Below are 18,935 nucleotides of genomic sequence, written 5' to 3'. Positions count from 1 at the left end.
TTTCTGCTATTTTTCTTCTTGATTTGGATTTAATTCCTTTTCTTTTTATGGTATTTTCAGGTGAATGCTTTAATCTATTGACCTGAGATTTTTCTTTCTAATGTAAAAATGTAATGCTCCAAATTTTTTTCAAAGCATTGATTTTACAAGGTACAGCAAATTTTTATATATTGTATTTTCCCTTTTATTTCATTCAAAATATCTTCTAATTTTCTTTGTGACTTTCTCTTTGACCATGGGTTATTTAGAATAGTATTTTTTGTTTTTGTTTTTGTCTTTTTATTTTTGTTTTTTCCCACAGTTTTGGAGATTTGTCAGACATCTTTCTCCTGTTGATTTCTTGTTTAATTCCATTATGACTGTTGAACATACTTTGTATGATTTTTATTTTTAAAAATGAATTGAAATTTGGTTTATTGTTCAGAACATGGTCTGTGTTGGTTATTGGCTCTGTGTGTACTTGAAAAGAATATATATTCTGTTGTTAGATAAAGTGTTTTATACATGTCATTTACAACCAGTTAGGTAAAATTGGTTGATAGTGTTGTTCATATCTTCTATATCTTCATTGATTTTCTGCTTGCCGTATTGATTAATGAGAGGAGTTGGTGCAGGCTGATTGGATGCCAGACCCTTGGGCAGCAGCTTTTAAAGTTTACAAGTAGACCTCTTTCAGGGAAAGACTGGGAACTGGACATTGAGCCCCCAGGGGATAGCCTGTTAAAGAACTGTTTCTTTGCTACAAACAGTGAACACAAGCCCTGATGACCATGAAAACCAGGTGATTCAGGGGTACATTTTCTAGGTGGCAGCCATGAAAGCAGAAGTGCCAGAGCAGTGTACAGGCTCCTTCCAGGGAGACATTGGTGATTTGGAGAGGACTACTTACAGGGAGAATGCAGATATGGTGTCTGCTGGCTTCTCTGGACTCAGGGAAGGATTGTAGTGCCTAGATTTGTGTTAAATTAGGATCCTGACACTCAAACTGAAGCTTTTAAGATGTGCAAATAGGCATCTTTCAAAGAAAGACTGGGAGATGGGCATCCCTGTCTGCTGTCTCTGCACTGAGCTCTGGGGGACAGCCAAGCAGAGTCTTCCTGAGCCAGTTAAGAACTGTGTTTCTGTTTTGTTTTTGCTGTTATCTTATGGTCTCATGGATGCAAGCCTCAGAGATAGGTGTTTTGGGGGCCTTTCTGATAGGTGGAAGTCTTAAACATTCGTGTGCTACATGTTGGGTCCAAAACTACCACTCGTTAGGGAGAAGCTGTGAGTTGTAAGTTCCTTCCCAATTACATGTCACTGTGTTGGAGATGAGATTTATGACAAGAATGTGTCACTGTTTTTCCCACCTGTTATGATGTTGGCTTTTTTTTTTTTTTTTCTCGTTTGCCTGATATGTAGCTTAGCTAGTAAAACAGCTTTTTCCAGAGGGAATTGATCCATGTGTAACTGTAGATTCAGTTTGTCCATGGGAAGAGGTGAGTTCAGGAACTTATGTCATCATCATGGACTGGAACTCTTGATGTTAATACTCAACCGTTTCTTTAAGAGAAGAGATGAATGTATCTGAAAATGAATAGGCTTTATTATATCAGCTTTGGGCCTCTTCGGTGTTTACCATTTTCATAATTACTTACAATGGTTTTTCCTTTGGCCTTGGATTATTAAATGGGGAGGGGGGGTATTCCAGGCATTGGATTATCAGATTATTTTAATCAATTTATGTGCCTTTCTCAAATTCAGGTAAAAACCTACAGTAAAAATCACTTAATGTGAACTGGAACTGAATAGCATAGAACTGCAGAGGCTACTAAATCTACCAGTGTGAGCATTTGAAATGATTTAGATTCTACATAGGTACAATAAGTAAAACGGAATACTTTCTTTTTCCCGAGATGTGTTTGTTAAATTGAAATAGTATAGAGGGTGTATATTTAACACCACTTGCAAGAAAGGGTGTTTTCAAGGGTTTAAAAACTGCTCTGGTACTTTAAAACAAAAGTGCTTTTTTGTTAACTCTAAAAGCCACAGTAGCGTGCCAATGAAATTTGCTTCTTGACAATATTAAATAAAATGTAGAGTGTGTGAAGATAAGTGCAGAACCATTTCAGCCATATATAGCATGTGACAAAATACCCTAAAAGCCAAGGTTGAGTAAAAATGCTGATCAGGCTGTTTGTTATACTTGTCATTTAGATAAAAGAGCTGCTACAGCTGACACAAAATAGTTGCTGCACCCCCTAACAGTGGCAACATTGCTTCAATGACAGAGACTATTTGTTTATTTTCTTCTCTTGGCAGTGGGGGAAGAGTGCTGGTGGTGGAGACGTACAGAATAAAATTCAGTGGCTTCTTTAAAAAGCCTTAGGAGCACAGAGAATGAAAGGCTCTTACTGGGTTCATGGATGTGGATATATAATAAATACAAAAGTTAACAGAAAAGTAAAGCTATAAACTTTAGTGACAACACGTATCTTTTTTTGTTCACTTTTTTCCTAAGCTTTTTTTTTTTTTTTTTTTTGCCAAGCATCTTTCCATGTCCCCAAGCAAAATATTTCTCTCTAAAATTCATTTGTGTAACCTTTTTCTAAAGTGACATCCACACACATTAGATAGGTAGGGATACAAATGTAAATAGCACTTTTTCAAAAGGATCTTTAATCTAAACCTCCCATGAAAGGATTCTAATGGCTTTATGAATTGACCAGCAGCATTTTTTATCAACCCACAGAGCCGAGATTTTCTAGGATCTGCTGGTTAGTGTAGTTAGAGTTGGTTCTAAATCTTGCCCTGCCACTGTATAGGTAACTAATTATTAATAGTCATTTGACTTCTCTGACTCAACTTTCTTGCCTATAAATTAGGAATACTAATAGTTTTATATACTAAGGAGTTGTTCTGAATAGGAGGTAATTTATGTAAGATTCTTAGAACCTTTGCTTGTATCGAATAAATAGTAGCATTGTCATCAGATCGAATGGACCCTTAAATCTGTACACAGTATTTATTTCCTGTAATCTTACAAACCAAATCATTATTCTCTAATCAGGAACAATCATATCTTATGATATCACATTTGCTGATTGATAGTCCATCCTCTTTCATCCGCTGAATTTGAAGTTTTTGTTTAATCCATCCATGAATGAGATACCTTTTACCTGATTAACAATCTTCAGTCCTTTAATCTGGCATTTTTATAACATATAACATTGGATTCCTATTACATTGAATTCAACATTTTGTTATCTTTTCCTTGCTAGTTTGTAGCCCTTATTTTATAATGGCCCTTTTTCAGTGTCTCTAGGCCTACTCTACTTCCAGGAAAAAAATAAAATAATGTATAGCTTCTCTTGCTCATGACCTCTTAAATACTGTAAGACAAGCTTTATGTGTAGTCATAGAATTAAAGGATGTTTCCAGTTTCCAAATCATACCAAATGAAGATGACATTGGTAGTTGGCTTTAGGCCAGTCATCCAGATCCTAAGCAAGATCCTAAAAATAGTTACATGCTTTGGCCTCCCCTTCCTGAGCCCCTTTTCACTTTTGACATCTCTTCACCACTCCCCTATAACTACAAAATGTATTTTTTATGATATCCTGTCGTTTAGTGTTTCCAAAGGCCCTATTTCTGTGTCTTATGTGCCAGAACAATCTTTTAGTTTTTCCTTAAATTTCTCTTCTGCTTCTTATCTCAAGTAGTATCTAATGCTTTTCCAAAGAAGGCCTTCACAGAAAGATGTAAAACACTCTTTGAGACTTGGATTTTAAAAGGGAAATTGTTAACTCAAGCAAATCTCTGCTTTGTTGATTTGTGAGATTCCTTGCCAATTCCCTTTAACTTTCTTAGTAACTATAATCATGGTCCATCACTTTGGAACTTCACTTCCGAAAGGTTGATATACATTAGAACATTTAACATATAAATCTCAAAAGGAAGAAGGATTTATGTCAGTCATGGTGGTAATAACAGAACAACATTAATAGCAGCTATGCTTGTCAAGTACTCTCTTTGTGCCAGGATCTCTGCTAAGCACTTTATGTAAATTATTAGTCTTTGTGTCAACCTGTTAAATAAGTATCACATTTGAAAAATGGAAATATAAGAAATTGGGAAATTGGGGTGCCTGGGTGGCTTAGTTGGTTAAGTGTCCGACTTTCGCTTAGGTCATGATCTCACGGTTCGTGGGTTCGAGCCCCGCGTCGGGCTCTGTGCTGACTGCCAGCTCGGAGCCTGGAGCCTGTTTCAGGCTGTGACTCCCTCTCTCTCTGACACTCCCCTGCTCACGCTGTCTCTCTCTCTCTGTCTCCTAGAAATAAATAAACATTTAAAAACAGAAAAGAAAGAAATTGGGAAATTGTTGAAATTAGGAAAAATAATTTTTTAATTAAAAGAACAGTTTGAGATGGATAAAATGATCCCAAGACTGGATTTTTGAGCACTGAATTTGTGTCTCCTAGATTTATGTTGATTTTGAATTAGGTCACTCAAGATACTTCTTCATTTTTAAAATAGGGATATCTAGGTGCACATCGGCTCAGGTCATGATCTCACCATGAGATCACAGCTCAGATCTCACAGCTCACTGTGCTGACAGCTCAGAGCCTGGAGCCTGCTTTGGATTCTGTCTCCTCTTTCTCTGTCTCCCTCTCTCCTCTCTCCCTCTCCTTCCCTCCCTCCCTCTCCCTCACTCTCTCTCTCCCCCTCCCCCTCTCCCTCTCCCTTTGTGTGCTCCCTGTGTGTGCTCTCTTTCTGTCTAAAATAAATAAATAAACATTAACAAAACTTTAAACAAGGATATCTAGGGACGCCTTGGTGGCTCAGTCAGTTGAACATCCAGGTTTTGATTTCAGCTCAGGTCATGATCCCAGGAGCATGGGATCAGGACCCATTTCAGGCTCTGCTCTAAGTTTGGAGCCTGCTTAAGATATTCTCTCTCTCTCTCTCTCTCTCCCCCTCTCTCCGTCTCCCTCTCTCTCTCTCCCCTCCCCCTTTCTAGGCACATACACTCTCTCAAATAAAAACAAACAAAAACCAGGGATACGTAGCTCACATATTTACTGTAAGAATGTGTAATAATGTCTCATAAACTGTAAGAATATGTAATATTTACTGTAAGAATATGTAATGTCTCATAAACTGCAAAGTATAATCTAGAGGTATTAAATAAATTTAGGGAAGATTTCATAAAATTTTTAAAAAGAGAAAAAACTTAGAATGTATCAACTCTAAAAAAGCCCTTCTGCCTAAATGTCCATCAACTGACTAATGGATCAAAAAGATGTGGTTTATCTATACAGTGAAATACTATGTGGCAATGGGAAAGAATGAAATCTGGCCATTTTTGTAGCAACGTGGATAGAACTCAAGGGTGTTATGCTGAGCGAAATAAGTCAGGCAGAGAAAGACAGATACCATATGTTTTCACTTATAAGTGGATCAGGAGAAACTTAACAGTGGGGGAGGAGAAGGGGAAAAAATAATTGGGGAGAGGGAGAGAATCAAACCATGAGAGACTCTTGAATACTGAACAAACTGAGGGCTAATGGGGATGGAGTCAAGGGGCAAGGGGGTGATGGGCATGGAGGAGGGCACTTGTTGGGATGAACACTGGGTGTTATATGGAAACGAACTTGACAATGAACTATGAAAGAAAAAAAATTAAATAAAAATGTCCTTTCTTTTTATGATTAACTTTTACTAGTAATTAGATGAAAGTCTGTTCCTTCTTTAAAGGGGTCTATGAAACCAAAGCAGTCTGTTGTTAATTGATGTAGTAGAAGATGATTTTAATTTGCTTGAAATTTCATATGCTTTTCATAGTAATGGTTAGATGCCCTTTGGACTTCTGAAGAGTAATTTTGCTTTTGGTTATTTTCTTGAGGTAGGGTAATATAGCTTATTGGGACTATTGTGTGCTATTAGGCTTCTGACAGTGCACAGTAGTGTGTATACCATTAGAAGATTATGATGTTTAATTATTTTCTTTCGTAACAGACTACTAATTTCATCAAGCTTGTTTAACAACATTTTTCTTAAATATTATTCATCTAATAAGCTGCAAAATAGTAATAATCATTATTATGAATAACTTACTGTGTGCCAGGCACTGAGCTGGGCATTTTATATGCAGTATTTTTCTTTCTCTACTAATTAGTAAAATTACTTCTCAAGGAAGGCAATAAAAAGATTTTTTTTTAATTGTAATATTCTTAAGAAACCTGATTTAGAAAGTTTTGTTTTGCATATCTTCTTCTGGAAGGTGTTATTACTATTTCTCAAACAGAACACTTAATACTCAGGTACCTAGGTGGCTCAGTCATTTGAATATCTGAATCTTGATTTCAGGTCAGGTCATGATGCCAGGGTGCTGGAATCGAGCCCTGCACCAGGCTCCATGCTGGATATGGAGCCTGCTTGGGATTCTCTCTCTCTCTCTCTCTCTCTCTCTCTCTCTCTCTCTCTCTCTCCCCCCCTTCTCTCCCCTGCTTGTACTCTCTCTCTTTCTAAAATAAATTTTTGAAAATAGTTGTTTAAAAAAATTACTTCTCACTCTACCACAGTTGTCAATTTTGCTTGTGATATTAGAATATCCTAAGAATAGTGATTTTTTCCTATTTATACATTTTCAAGGATTTTGGTGTTTTTTCCTTTAATTTTGTCTCTTTCTATTTTAATCTGGTTCTTCTATTTTTTCCAAATATAGTGCTTCTGTTGGTAGTCCTGATACTGTAATTTTTAAATTGTTCTATTTTATTTGAACCACTTTTTTATCTTGTTTTGGTGAAAGTGCTTTTTATTCTGTAGATTTAAAAATCCTACATGATTTTATTTGTTAGCTTTTTATAATTTTTAAAATTATTTTTCTATATCCTAGGGCTATTTATTTTTACCTTGTTATGACCTTTAATTGTAACTCTCTAATCAATACCTATTTTTTATTGATTTTTTTTCCTGGAAGTTATGACCATTTTAAATGACCAGTATTTTTGCTCTTCTTCCTTTAATCAATTTGCTGATGTAAAAAAATACTCTGTCAAGCTTTTATATAAAGTTAAATTGTACAAAGAGCTCCCTGTAGGAGATAGTGCTAGGCATCTTACTGAATTGCCCTCCAATTGTTACTCTTAATATACTGTATAAGTAAGAGGAGCCATCTGCATTTACTTTTAGTTCTTTTGCAGAGATGAATAAACATCTTGAAATGCTGATTTAGACAATACTTTAAATATACTATGATGCACTTCAGTGTATGACTGACTCTTGCTTAGTTAAATGTTTTGCAGCATTATAACATAGTTGGATTCAGCTCATCTTTTAAAGCGGTTGTCAGAAAAATATGGGCCAGCATGGTAGAATGTATTAGCTCAATACATTGTCTCCATTTTATTATGAAGCTGCTGAGGAAGCTGTGATATACAGCACTGTCATTACAGATCTATTGTTAGGACGGTTCCACAGTCTTCTTTGCACTGCCATTAATTTATAGCAGTAAACAATATGTAGCCTTCCAACTGCAGCAAAGCAGAATCTTTTAATGAGGTGGATGTTATTACCACAATAAATCAGTGCTTTCGCGTAATGTATAATTCAATGTGTGTATTCCCACTGTAACTTCTCTGAGTAAGCTGATAGTGTATCATTGTCATTGCACCAGCTCTACTGGTCTTTTTTTTTTTTTTTTTTTTTAACCTTCTTTTATTTGGGGACTTCTTTTTTATATGCTTACAAATAAATGTGGTATGTCTTGATAGCTGTCCTGTAGGAGGCTTCAGAAACCAACTGTAACAATAACAGCCAGAATCAATACTGTGGGTTCTACCTATATAGATCTCTGCATGATGCCATTTTTTTCTCAGATGCTGGTGAAATCAATCCTAATTGGTTTTAGCATTATATTCAAGAAACGTGATTCTATAACTATTGATTTTGGAGGTATACTCATTTGGAGAGTAATAAAAATAGGAGCAGATAAAGTGAATACTTAATATGCTGCAGAACTATACAAAAGGAGCATTGATTCTATTTTTAATTCACATAATTTGTCTTCCAATGATTTTATTTCTTCTTTCCTTTTGCATGTCTCAGTCTTTAGGGAGAAGAACTAAAATACATTTAAAGGCATTCCAAATTGGTTCTGTAACAAAGGTTTCTTGGAGTCACTTCCATTCTTAACTGGCATAAATTTAGTAAATCAGATTTACAGAATTCTTCTGTACAGAAACTAATGCTTTAAAAGATGGCATTTAAATTAGTATACCATGATACTGATTTAAAACAGTAATCATTGAAAGATTTTTAAAGATCTGCTTGTAAAGTAAAAAAATGGCTTACAATATGGATTCAAACCGAGCCATAGAAAGAGGACAGTGCTAAAGATAGTTTTAAAAAATAGTTAACAGTTAAGACAGCAAAAATGATGAATTTAAAAAGTTGCTTTAAATCACATGTTAACATGGAAAGCAATTTAAAAACTAGTTTAACTTTGCTTCATTTTTAACAGAATTATTTCTGAAATCATCTCTTTTTAAGCCCATTTTTAAAATTATTTCAGTTTAACATATAACCCCCATAAGTAATAAGATGTTTAAGATATTTTCTTTCTCCTATTAATGAAAAATGACTAACTCCTAGGTTTTCATTAAGTAATCTTATATATAGCTTTTCTTTTTTCAGTGAAATGGTAGTTATATTTTAAATAAAGAATAGAGATTTTCTAGAGATGAGAATGTTTTATGAGAATGAATTATTACTTAAAGCAGTTGATTTTAACATTCTTTGAGCCCTCAGACCCCCTTTGAGAATCTTAATACTCTGTATGCCTTCCTTAAGAAAATGTACATGTGCATAATCACACAAAATTTTGCCTACTTTTTAATGGAGTTCATGTAGTCCCTAAGTAAAAACAGCTACAGCAACAATAATGATACCCAGCTAACATTTATCAAGCTCTTATCTTATGCTAAGTGATGTTCCAGGGGTTTTATAGGCTGTTATTTCATTCAAACTTTACCCCACTTCTGGAAGATAATTTTAAAAGTAATAGCAAGCACTGAATGTTGTCAGACATGGTTTGTAGGACTTTACATGTAATTACTTATTTTCCAAAACAACCTTCTGACTGAGTACTATTACTATTCCTGTGAGGCCACGTTCTTCAACACTTTGTTATACTGCTTTTTTGCCCTCTGCTATAATGTATTATTTTTTGGTACAAGCTCATATTCTGTCTTCTATTCTTTGTATAGTTTGTACATATAATATATATAATACATACACACACATATATACATATATATGTATGTATATATAATATTCAGGCAGATATTTTTATCCTCTAAATTCTGCTTTTACTTATACTAGTATAAATTTCTATATTTACATTAATCCTTTCTTTCAGTCTCTTGCTTGTACTCCTCTTTCCCTTCCAGTTTTGTTTCATCTTCTTCTCAGAAGCTATTGTAAATTAATCCTCTAACATCAGGATTGTGTTTCTGGTTGTTGCTTCTAATTAACTTAATAGGATTTTATAGGTGCTTTCCAAAGTATTATATAGCTGATATTCACTTCATGTAATTTCTTTATGAAAATGCTTGTTTCGTATGGGCTGCTTAAAAACCTATGTTCAACAGAAATTAGACTCGTTGAGAGTTTCTTCTACTTTTATGTGTGTGTTAAACCTGTAGTGGAAAGAATTGTTTTCAATCCACTCTCTGAATATAACACTATGTTTTTGCTTCAATAGTGTATATATATCATTTAAATTCATTTTCACACTTTCTAATAGAATAACATTTGAAGGAAGAAATAAAAGATGATTACATTTCTGCATTCTTATTTTGCTTTTTCCTTCTCCTTTGGCAGCCAGTAGGAGCTTTGAATCCAAAAAGAGCAGCATTCTTTGCAGAGCGTTATGAATCATGGGAAGATGATCAGGTTCCCAAGTTCCACTATGGTACTCATTACTCAACTGCAAGTTTTGTTCTTGCATGGCTGCTAAGAATAGTAAGTTCAGTTTGAATAATAAACCATGAATACATAAATTCAATGTTGTGAAGAATATGCAGTAGTTAAAAGTCATCAGCATCTTTTTTGAATGCTAATTTTTTTCAGTTATCAGGTTCCTAATTATAAGTATCTGTTTATCCCATTTGGTATATATCTGATAATATTTTAAAATAGAATAGCCTTAAAAATGTTTCACCTGGAATTATGTGAATTTTTTTTCTTAAATTTGCCTTTTCAATTGGTTGATATCTCCTCAGACTCTAAGTTGTAAAATAGGTTATTTTCAAATAGAGTCTATTAAAATAAGAAGTAAATAAGATTTTAAGATAGACATATATTCATATATTTTAGAAATTTCAGTTGCTCTAAATGGAATAAGGTGTGTTTATAGATTATACCAAGGCTGCTGTGTATTGATAATATATTGGTTAAACAAGAAATGTTTCTGTAAAATTGAAAGGTGATTCATCTACTAGAAAGTAATTTCTTTGGGAAAGCATTAGCAGCACATCATTAATTAAAGCTTGTTAGAAGGGTAAGGCAGACATAAATCCTAGAAGTAATTTATAGTGCTTAGCTAATTTCAAGCAATTATCTACTAATATGTGTTTAAGTGTTCTTTAACTAAGAGGAGGCTTTTAAATCTTCTAAACATTTTTCTTTCTTAATCATAAATTAAATATTGAGCCATAACAATAGGAAAATTACATATTAGGCTATTTCCCCATACTATGAAGAAAATGCAGTCTAACTTATGTCTGAATTTTATTAATAAATTGTCATTGGAAAAGAAGAAAATCTGAAAAATGTTGAAAATGCCAAATTTTGGAACATTTCTTTTGTTTCGTTCAGAAACAGAAATAATTTAAGTACATTCATGTAAAATTTAGATGTACAGTTCCCATTCCATACTAGTTTGTGTATAGCTGGTTAATGTCTATTAGTCATTAAAGTATCTAAATATAGTAATTTATAAAAACCACATTTTTATGCATGAGGAAACATGGATTTTTTTTAATTGCTTATTTTTTAGGAACCTTTCACAACTTATTTCCTAAATTTGCAAGGAGGGAAATTTGATCATGCAGATCGAACTTTTTCATCAATTTCCAGAGCTTGGCGAAACTGTCAGCGTGATACATCTGATATTAAGGTACAGAAATGTTTCTTTTTTTTTCCCCCAGAAATGTTTGGTTTTATAGTTATTATTGTCAATATGTTCCTTGTTGAATGAATGTTTACAATTTCTCTCCTAGCAGTATAGCACTGTTTACTGAAGAGAAACCTCAAAGGCTGAAGCTTTAATTAAATGGCCAAGAACCAATGTATAGAATTTCTCTGTCTGTTTCTCTCTTTTTTCTTTGTCTGTCACTACCTGCTGTATGTCTCCCTGTCTCTTTTTCTTTAACTGTAGAATAGTGGTTTTTCCAATTCCTTTAAATATTTTTTGAAAGGAAAAATATAGTAGGATGGATGTAAGGTAGCATGCTTAATGGCATTCCAAATTAATCCAAATTAATTTTATTCAATGAATAAAATTAATACAGTCAATAAAATCCTATGAGAAGAGTCTCAGACTTTTAATTTAATTGATTTCATTTCATTTCATTTTGTTTTAGATCTCCCATGTCTCTTAAGGTAATCATGTTTTACCTGCTACTGGTTCTAAATTCATACCTGCCTCTCTTTGGTAAAGACTGCGTTATTCGTGAGGAGAAAGAAGAGTTCTTTTCCTGTCTATATGTTCACTATTGTAAAAAATAAAAAACTTTGCACAGTAGCTAGCATAATTCTTACTAGATCTTTGTTTTTACCCTCAGAAATTGCAGTATTTTATTTTCATAACCTAATGTCTCTTCCTGCTGGGTCAGATGCTATTGAATATACTGAGATATGCCTATGGATGTGAAACTCCTTATAGCCACATAAATAAATATGATTTGTGTATAAATATTTATACTTTATTGAAGAAAATGTTAGGCACCATATAAGAAATATCGGAGCTTAAAAGAGAAAAGTTACATTACTAATATTTATGTTACTATAGAGTACTTTAAAAATATTAATATGTTGGGCGCCTGGGTGGCTCAGTCGGTTGCGTGTCCAACTTCAGCTCAGGTCATGATCTCACAGCTTGTGGGTTCGAGCCCTGCGTCGGGCTCTGTGCTGACAGCCAGTTCAGAGCCTGGAGCCTGTTTCAGATTCTGTGTCTCCCTCTCTCTCTGACCCTCCCCTGCTCATGCTATCTCTCTCTCTCTCTCTCAGAAATAAATAAAACATTTTAAAAAATATTATTATGATAATTATCTTTTAGATACTTTATAGACTGTAAAATCTATTCACGCACTTTATCTTACAATAGAGTATGACATTTCTTATATCAAAGGTATTTTATTGAAGATTACATTATATAAAGAAATCTTTTATTTGAAAACATCGATAGGATTTTTTGATATTGCAAATAATATACTCTGAAATACTCTTGAAATTATATATCATATTGTTTAAGAACTGTCAGTAAAGGAGTTCCTGGCTGACTCAGTTGGTAGAGCAAGTGACTCTTGATCTGAGGGCTGTAAGATTATGCTCCTCATTGAGCCTAAAGCTTACTTTAAAAAAAGAAAAAGAATCATCAGTAGATAATTTTGAAATGAGTAATTAGGTAACAGTAAATGAGAATAGCTAATCAATTTAATAATTATTTTTGAATTCTACTTCTGATCTCAAAGCTATTGAATTACTCATTTAACTCTCTTGAGAAGTAAGGGATATGGACTTATGTAAATAGTGATAAACCTAACTTTTTGTCAAATTGAAGACATGATTTTTTTAAAAAAAATGTTAATTCCTTCATTGGTGAAGCATCTCATGACCAGGTTATAACCTTGTACTTAAGTTTGGTAATTGAAATTTAAAAATATAAGCACAAATTTGAATTTTTTCTTTGTCCATAATAAAGTTAGTGTATACATCTTCAGCTTTCTACCTCTAAGTACTGGACATTCCTGCTTAATGCTTTGTTGGACAGCAGGTGCATCTGATAGATCCTTGTAGTTTTGTCATCTCTTTTTCCCAAATCTCAGCCTTTTTCTGTCCAGATTATTCAGTGAGCACAATTCTACTTCCATTTATCCAAACACTTGCCTTAAAATACCATACCTGTACAAAAAAGTTAAAACTCACCAAAAATAACTGTAACTTAAAAACCAGCAAACAAAATTTAAAACCCACATGAAATTCTTTGCCATTCTCCTTCCTAAGTTTTCTTATTTCTTCATAGATAATTAAGAAACAAATTCATTTCAGATTTTTTTTAATGCCCAGAAGGCTTTAATAAAACAGCCCTAACTACTAGACAAATAGTAGAATTTCAGTTCTTGTTATTTTGCTATTTAATTTCTGGCTTTCTAGCAGTGTTCTATAAATAAAGCATTTATATGAAGAAATAGAGTACAAAGTGAAGAGAAAAGTTAATTATTTTTTAATTGCAAGTTTCAATTTGATTTGGCTTGGTTAAAATATAGTTTTATTCATAACTCTGACTTCATTTATGTTCAGAGGCACAGATATTTTATTCAGGACTGTTTACTAAAACCTACTTGTTCTCGTAATATGCATATTCTCTTTTTTTTTTAAACTACAAAATATCTGTAGGGTTGATAGGACATTGATAAATTATCCCATTTTTTGTTTCGATAATGAACTAATCTGGTCCCTACAACTTTTCAAACATTTTGAAAAGTATGTAATAACATATAACATTGGAATATGGAATATGCAGTCATATTAATTATAGTCTGATCTTTATATTGTTGGGTTGAATTTCAGAAAATACTAAGGAAAATGTTAAAGAGTAAAGAGAATAGTGAAACATGAGACTGGGTATTGAGAATCACTTTATTGAGTGTATTCTAAAGTATACGTTGCTTGATGAATATGATATCCATTTTCTAAAATGTTTTTGTGACATTTTACCAAAATTAAGTGTTGTGGGCTGCCTTGCTGGCTCAGTCTATAGAGCATCCAACTCTTGATCTCGAGGTTATAAGTTCAAACCCTGTGTTAGATTTAGAGATTACTTAAAAATAAAATCTTCAAAATAAAACACGCACACAAAAATGAAGTGTTGTGAGGTAGATAGAAGATTTAGTATTTTTTTTTCAGGGAAAAATAATAACATGATAACATTTCTAGTACTTAACTCTTTCTGTGGTCTAGGGGAACTGTTGCCTTAATATTTTAGAAACCCTCTTCCTTGCATTCTGCTAATACTGAGAGAATAGCTTACTAAAAAAAATACGGGTTATTCCTATGAAACAAAAAAAAAATATGAATTCTTTTATTTCAGAGAAGAAAAAGACCTTATTAAATTTTATTAAGACAGCCTTTGATTTTTTTTTTAATTTTTTAACTTTTTTTAATTTTTGAGACAGAGAGAGACAGAGAACAAGCTGGGGAGGGGCAGAGAGAGAGGGAGACACAGAATCTGAAACAGACTCCAGGGTCTGAGCTGTCAGCACAGAGCCCGATGCAGGGCTCGAACCCATGGACCGCGAGATCATGATCTGAGCTGAAGTCAGACGCTTAACAGAATGAGCTACCCAGGTGCCCCAGCATTTGAATTTTTAGCATGATTTACCATTTTAAAGTTCTGGGGATCATTTGTACTTTTGTGTTATTATTGGTAGTTTCAGTTCAGATATGATCCTTAATGATGTTTTTCATTCTTCATGGATAAACTTTGAAGTGCTGGTCAGTTCTTTAAGTAGGCTTACTACTCTTCAATAGATATATAATGCCAGCCACAGTTGCCAGACACATGTATAATTTTGAATTTTCTTGTAGCCACATTTTATCTTTTTATTTTATTTATTTTATTTTTTTAAACGTTTATTTATTATTGAGAGACAGAGCATGAACATGGGAGGGGCAGAGAGAGAGGGAGACATAGAATCCGAAGCAGGCTCCAGGCTCTGAGCTGTCACCAAAGAGCCTGACATGGGGCTCGAACTCACAAACTGTGAGATCATGACCTGAGCCAAAGTCGGATACCTAACCAACTGAGCCACCCAGGGGCCCCTGTAGTCACATTTTGAAACGTGAACAAAACCCTGTAAAATTGATTTTAGTAATATGTTTAACCTGACATGTCCAAAATATTGTTCTTTAAACATGTAATCAATATTAAATTATTAAATTAATGGCTACTGTATCAAGCCATGTATGCTTAGGACAATGTTCCTGATGTTGTACTTCATTTACTTATTGATAGGTAGTACCAATAATAGATAAATTCTTGAGGGTTGAAATTGGGTTGGAGAATCATCACTGTGATAAATAATATTTGAAAATCCCCCCAAGTTTTAAAAACTCAAATTTAGAAACTGAAGTACAAAATAGATTACTGAACCATTATGACCAAATTTTGGGAAGCAAATCATAAATTCATAAAGCTTGAATGAATTCCACTAGGCAATGACATCTAAATATTACACAGATATCCAAGCTTTTTTAGGTAGTTTGTGTCACTGAGATTTCCCTCTGGCTTTGAGGCAACATACTTATTTCAGGTACCCTTATTATCAATTTTTTCATCTTTTTAAATAAAATTTAATGTTTATTTATTTTTGAGAGTGAGCATGTAAGCAGGGGAGAGCAGAAAGAGAGGGAGACACAGAATCCTAAGCAGGATTCAAGCTCTGTCTGAGCTGTCAGCACAGAGCCTAATGTGGGGCTCAAACTCACTGACTACAAGATCATGGCCTGAGCCAAAGTCAGACACTCAACTGAGTGAGCCACCTACGTGCCCCCCAATTCATTTAATCTAGTGATTAAGTACAATCTGACTTGCTCATTTTAAACTCTTTTCCTTCTCTTCTATAGAAATTATTAATAATTAGGATTGAAGAGTAGAAAGAGTAATAACTATCACCTAGGTTCATTATTTCACAATGGAGGGCAGTAGTAAATGGATCTACAGTGAAGATTATTGGAGAACTATACTTCTCCAGAGGCCTAGAATTTAGGCTAATAATACAGTACTAAAATAACCGATGGTAAAATTTTATAAAATTGGAGTAAAAGATGTGATGGAATCCTGAGGTAATATTTAATTTTAATTTTTTTATTTTGATTATATGTATGTCCTATCAAGCCCTAGTTGTGATACAGCAGCAAATAAGACATAACCATTGCCTTCATTGAACTTACTCCTTAGAGGAGGTACTGACAATAAAACAGTCCCTTCAGTTCAGTGTAATTAAGGCTATGTGGGCTCATAGCATCTGAAAGGAAGAGAAGGGAGAGGAAAGAGGAAATGGAAGGCCTCTCATAAAGGGCTGCATAAGCTTTGGTAAGGAGGTTGAAATTTATCCTGGGGCAGTAAGGAGACCTTGGAAGTGTTGAGGCAGAGGTGTGACATGAACAAATTTTTGTGGTTTTAAGAGATCACTGTGGTTGGCGTTTAAATATGTATTATGCGATGAGCAAGAGTGAAAGCAATCTGTAAACTGTTAAAGTAATTAGAGGGGAGGCAGTGGAGGTTTGAATGCAGTAGTGACAATGGTAGTAGAGAAATGTAGATGAATTTATTATGTATTTAGAAAGTAAAAACTTTTGAGATTTGGTGATTGGTCTTGTAAGATGAAGGACAGAGAGAAAGATTAAATTTGACTTGGACATGTGTGTAGAGAACACGAAGGAGCAGGTTTAGTGAGGAAATAAGTATCTAGCTCCTTGCCTTCAGTGAAAACCTCCTATGACAGCTGAACTAAAATCCTCAAAAATGCTCCTAAGTCAGCATTTATTGATTATTTACCATATGCAATATATACTAGACAGCAGTTGGAGTAAAAGGGTAAGACAAACAGTTCTTTATTTCACATAACTTCAGATGAGAATGACAGGTGTACATAAAACTACTCTTAATACAAGTCAGACATTGATAAGTGGTGTAATAAGATATATACAAAATGAAATTAATTCTGACCGGGGCAGTGAAGGGGATGACTTCATAGAGTGAGTCTGGAGTTACATAGAGGATGCTAGAGGGTCGTAACTAACCTCCCAGTTTTATGTCTCTAGCCTGTACATTTCTCCTGATAGCTCCTCAGCATCTCGCTTAGAATATATTAAAATGTACGTCAAAATTAACATGCTCAAAACCAAAGTCCTCATCTTTACTCCTTTAAACCTGCCCTGCCCACAGTCTTTGCCATCTGAGTAACTGGTTTCCCAGTTGAGAGTAAAAGCTGAAGTCCTTACAGTGCAAGACTATACCACCCACCTACCGCTCCCCTCCAAAATCCTATTAGCTCTTGATCTCTTTTTGTCCTGTTTGCCCCTTGCTCATGCTATTCTAAGCAGGACCTCCAGGGTATTCTTCACATATTCCAGTGTCTTCTCAACTCAGAGCCTTTGTTTTTATTTTTCCTTTTCCCTTAAGAATTCCTTCAAATAGATGCCCTTAATGATTCACTCCACCCTTTTCAAGTCTTTGCTCAAATGTTACCTTTTTTGAAATGTTTATTTATTTTGAGAGAGAGAGAAAGAGACCACGTGTGAGCAGGGAAGAGGCAGAGAAAGAGGGAGAGAGAGAATCCCAAGCAAGGTCTGTCCTGTCAGTGCAGAGCCTGATGCAGGGCTCCATCCCACAAACCGTGAGATCATGACCTGAGCTGAAATCAAGTCAGATGCTTAACAGACAGACTGAGCCACCCAGGCACCTCTCAGATGTTATCTTCTTAGTAAGATGTCACCTTCTCTGTCCTTTCCATTTAAAACTGCATCCTTCACACCAAGCTCTTTTACTCACTTCCAACTTCATTTTTCTTCATATGACTTATCATCTGACATACATATATTTATTTATTACTTATTATTTTGCTGGAACATTAGCTCCATGACAGCATGAATTGAACTGTTTTGTTCATTGGCTTTTTCCTAGAGCTTAAAACACTAAGAGGATGAATTCAAGGTATGGGTTAAAAGTAATTCTCCAGGATTTGGCATTTGGTTGACTGTAAGGATAGAAAGACATAAACTTGTTTCTTTATTTTGTTCATTTATTCACTTGAAATATTGTTGACTTAGAATAGTATTAATTTCAGGTGTACAGCATAATGCTTCAACATTTATATAATTACAGAGTGATCGCCATGATAAGTCAAGCTACCATTTGTCATCATACAAAATTATATTAGTAACTATATTCCCTATGCTGTATAGTACTTCTGTATGACTTATTTATTTTATAACTGGAAACTTGTTCCTTTTTTTAAAGATATTATTTTTAAGTAATCTCTATACCCATCATGGGACTTGAACCCACATTCCTGAGATCAAGAGTCTCATGCTCTACTGACTGAGCCAGCCAGGTGCCCTGGAAGTTTTTCCTTTTAATCGCTTTCACCTATTTCACCCAACTTCCCACTACCCTCCCCTCTGGCAACCACTAGATTGTTCTCTGTGTCTATGAGCCTATTTCCATTTTTTTACTTTTGTTCATTTGTTTGTAGATTTCACATATAAATGAGACAATATGGTATTTGACTTTCTCCATCTGAATTATTTTACTTAGCATGATACCATCTAGATCCGTCCATGTTGTAACAAATGGTAAGATTTCATTCCTTTTTATGGTCGAGTAACAGTCTTTCCAACTACCTAACTATGTACATACACACACACACACCACACACACATCCATATTTTCTTTACTCATCCATCTGTTAGTGGATCCTTAGGTTGCTTCTGTATCATGTCTCTTGTAAATAATGCTGCAGGAAACATAGGGCTGCATATATCTTTTTGAATTAGTGTTTTTGTTTACCCAGAAGTGGATTTGCTGAATTGTGTTGTTGTTCTATTTTTAATCTTTTGAGGAACCCCATACTGTTTTTCATAGTGGCTGTACCATTTTACATTCT

General features: G+C 34.2%; 1 protein-coding gene across 6 annotated transcripts in view; it reads left to right on the top strand.

Annotated features, from left to right (window-relative positions):
• LRBA (LPS responsive beige-like anchor protein) overlaps positions 1-18,935 on the top strand; it is a 737,219-nt gene that overhangs the window by 563,587 nt on the left and 154,697 nt on the right. For all 6 annotated transcript variants that reach the window (XM_039234337.1, XM_039234336.1, XM_039234335.1 and 3 more), the window contains 2 exons: positions 9,865-10,005; positions 11,042-11,161. In XM_039234337.1, the coding sequence (XP_039090268.1) occupies positions 9,865-10,005; positions 11,042-11,161 (261 nt within the window). The remainder of the gene's footprint in view (positions 1-9,864; positions 10,006-11,041; positions 11,162-18,935) is intronic.

The sequence above is a fragment of the Hyaena hyaena genome, unplaced genomic scaffold (genome assembly GCF_003009895.1).
Source record: "Hyaena hyaena isolate Hyena2069 unplaced genomic scaffold, ASM300989v1 scaffold_89, whole genome shotgun sequence".
Taxonomy (NCBI): Eukaryota; Metazoa; Chordata; class Mammalia; order Carnivora; family Hyaenidae; genus Hyaena; species Hyaena hyaena.
This window is presented reverse-complemented; position numbering and strand designations above follow the sequence as displayed.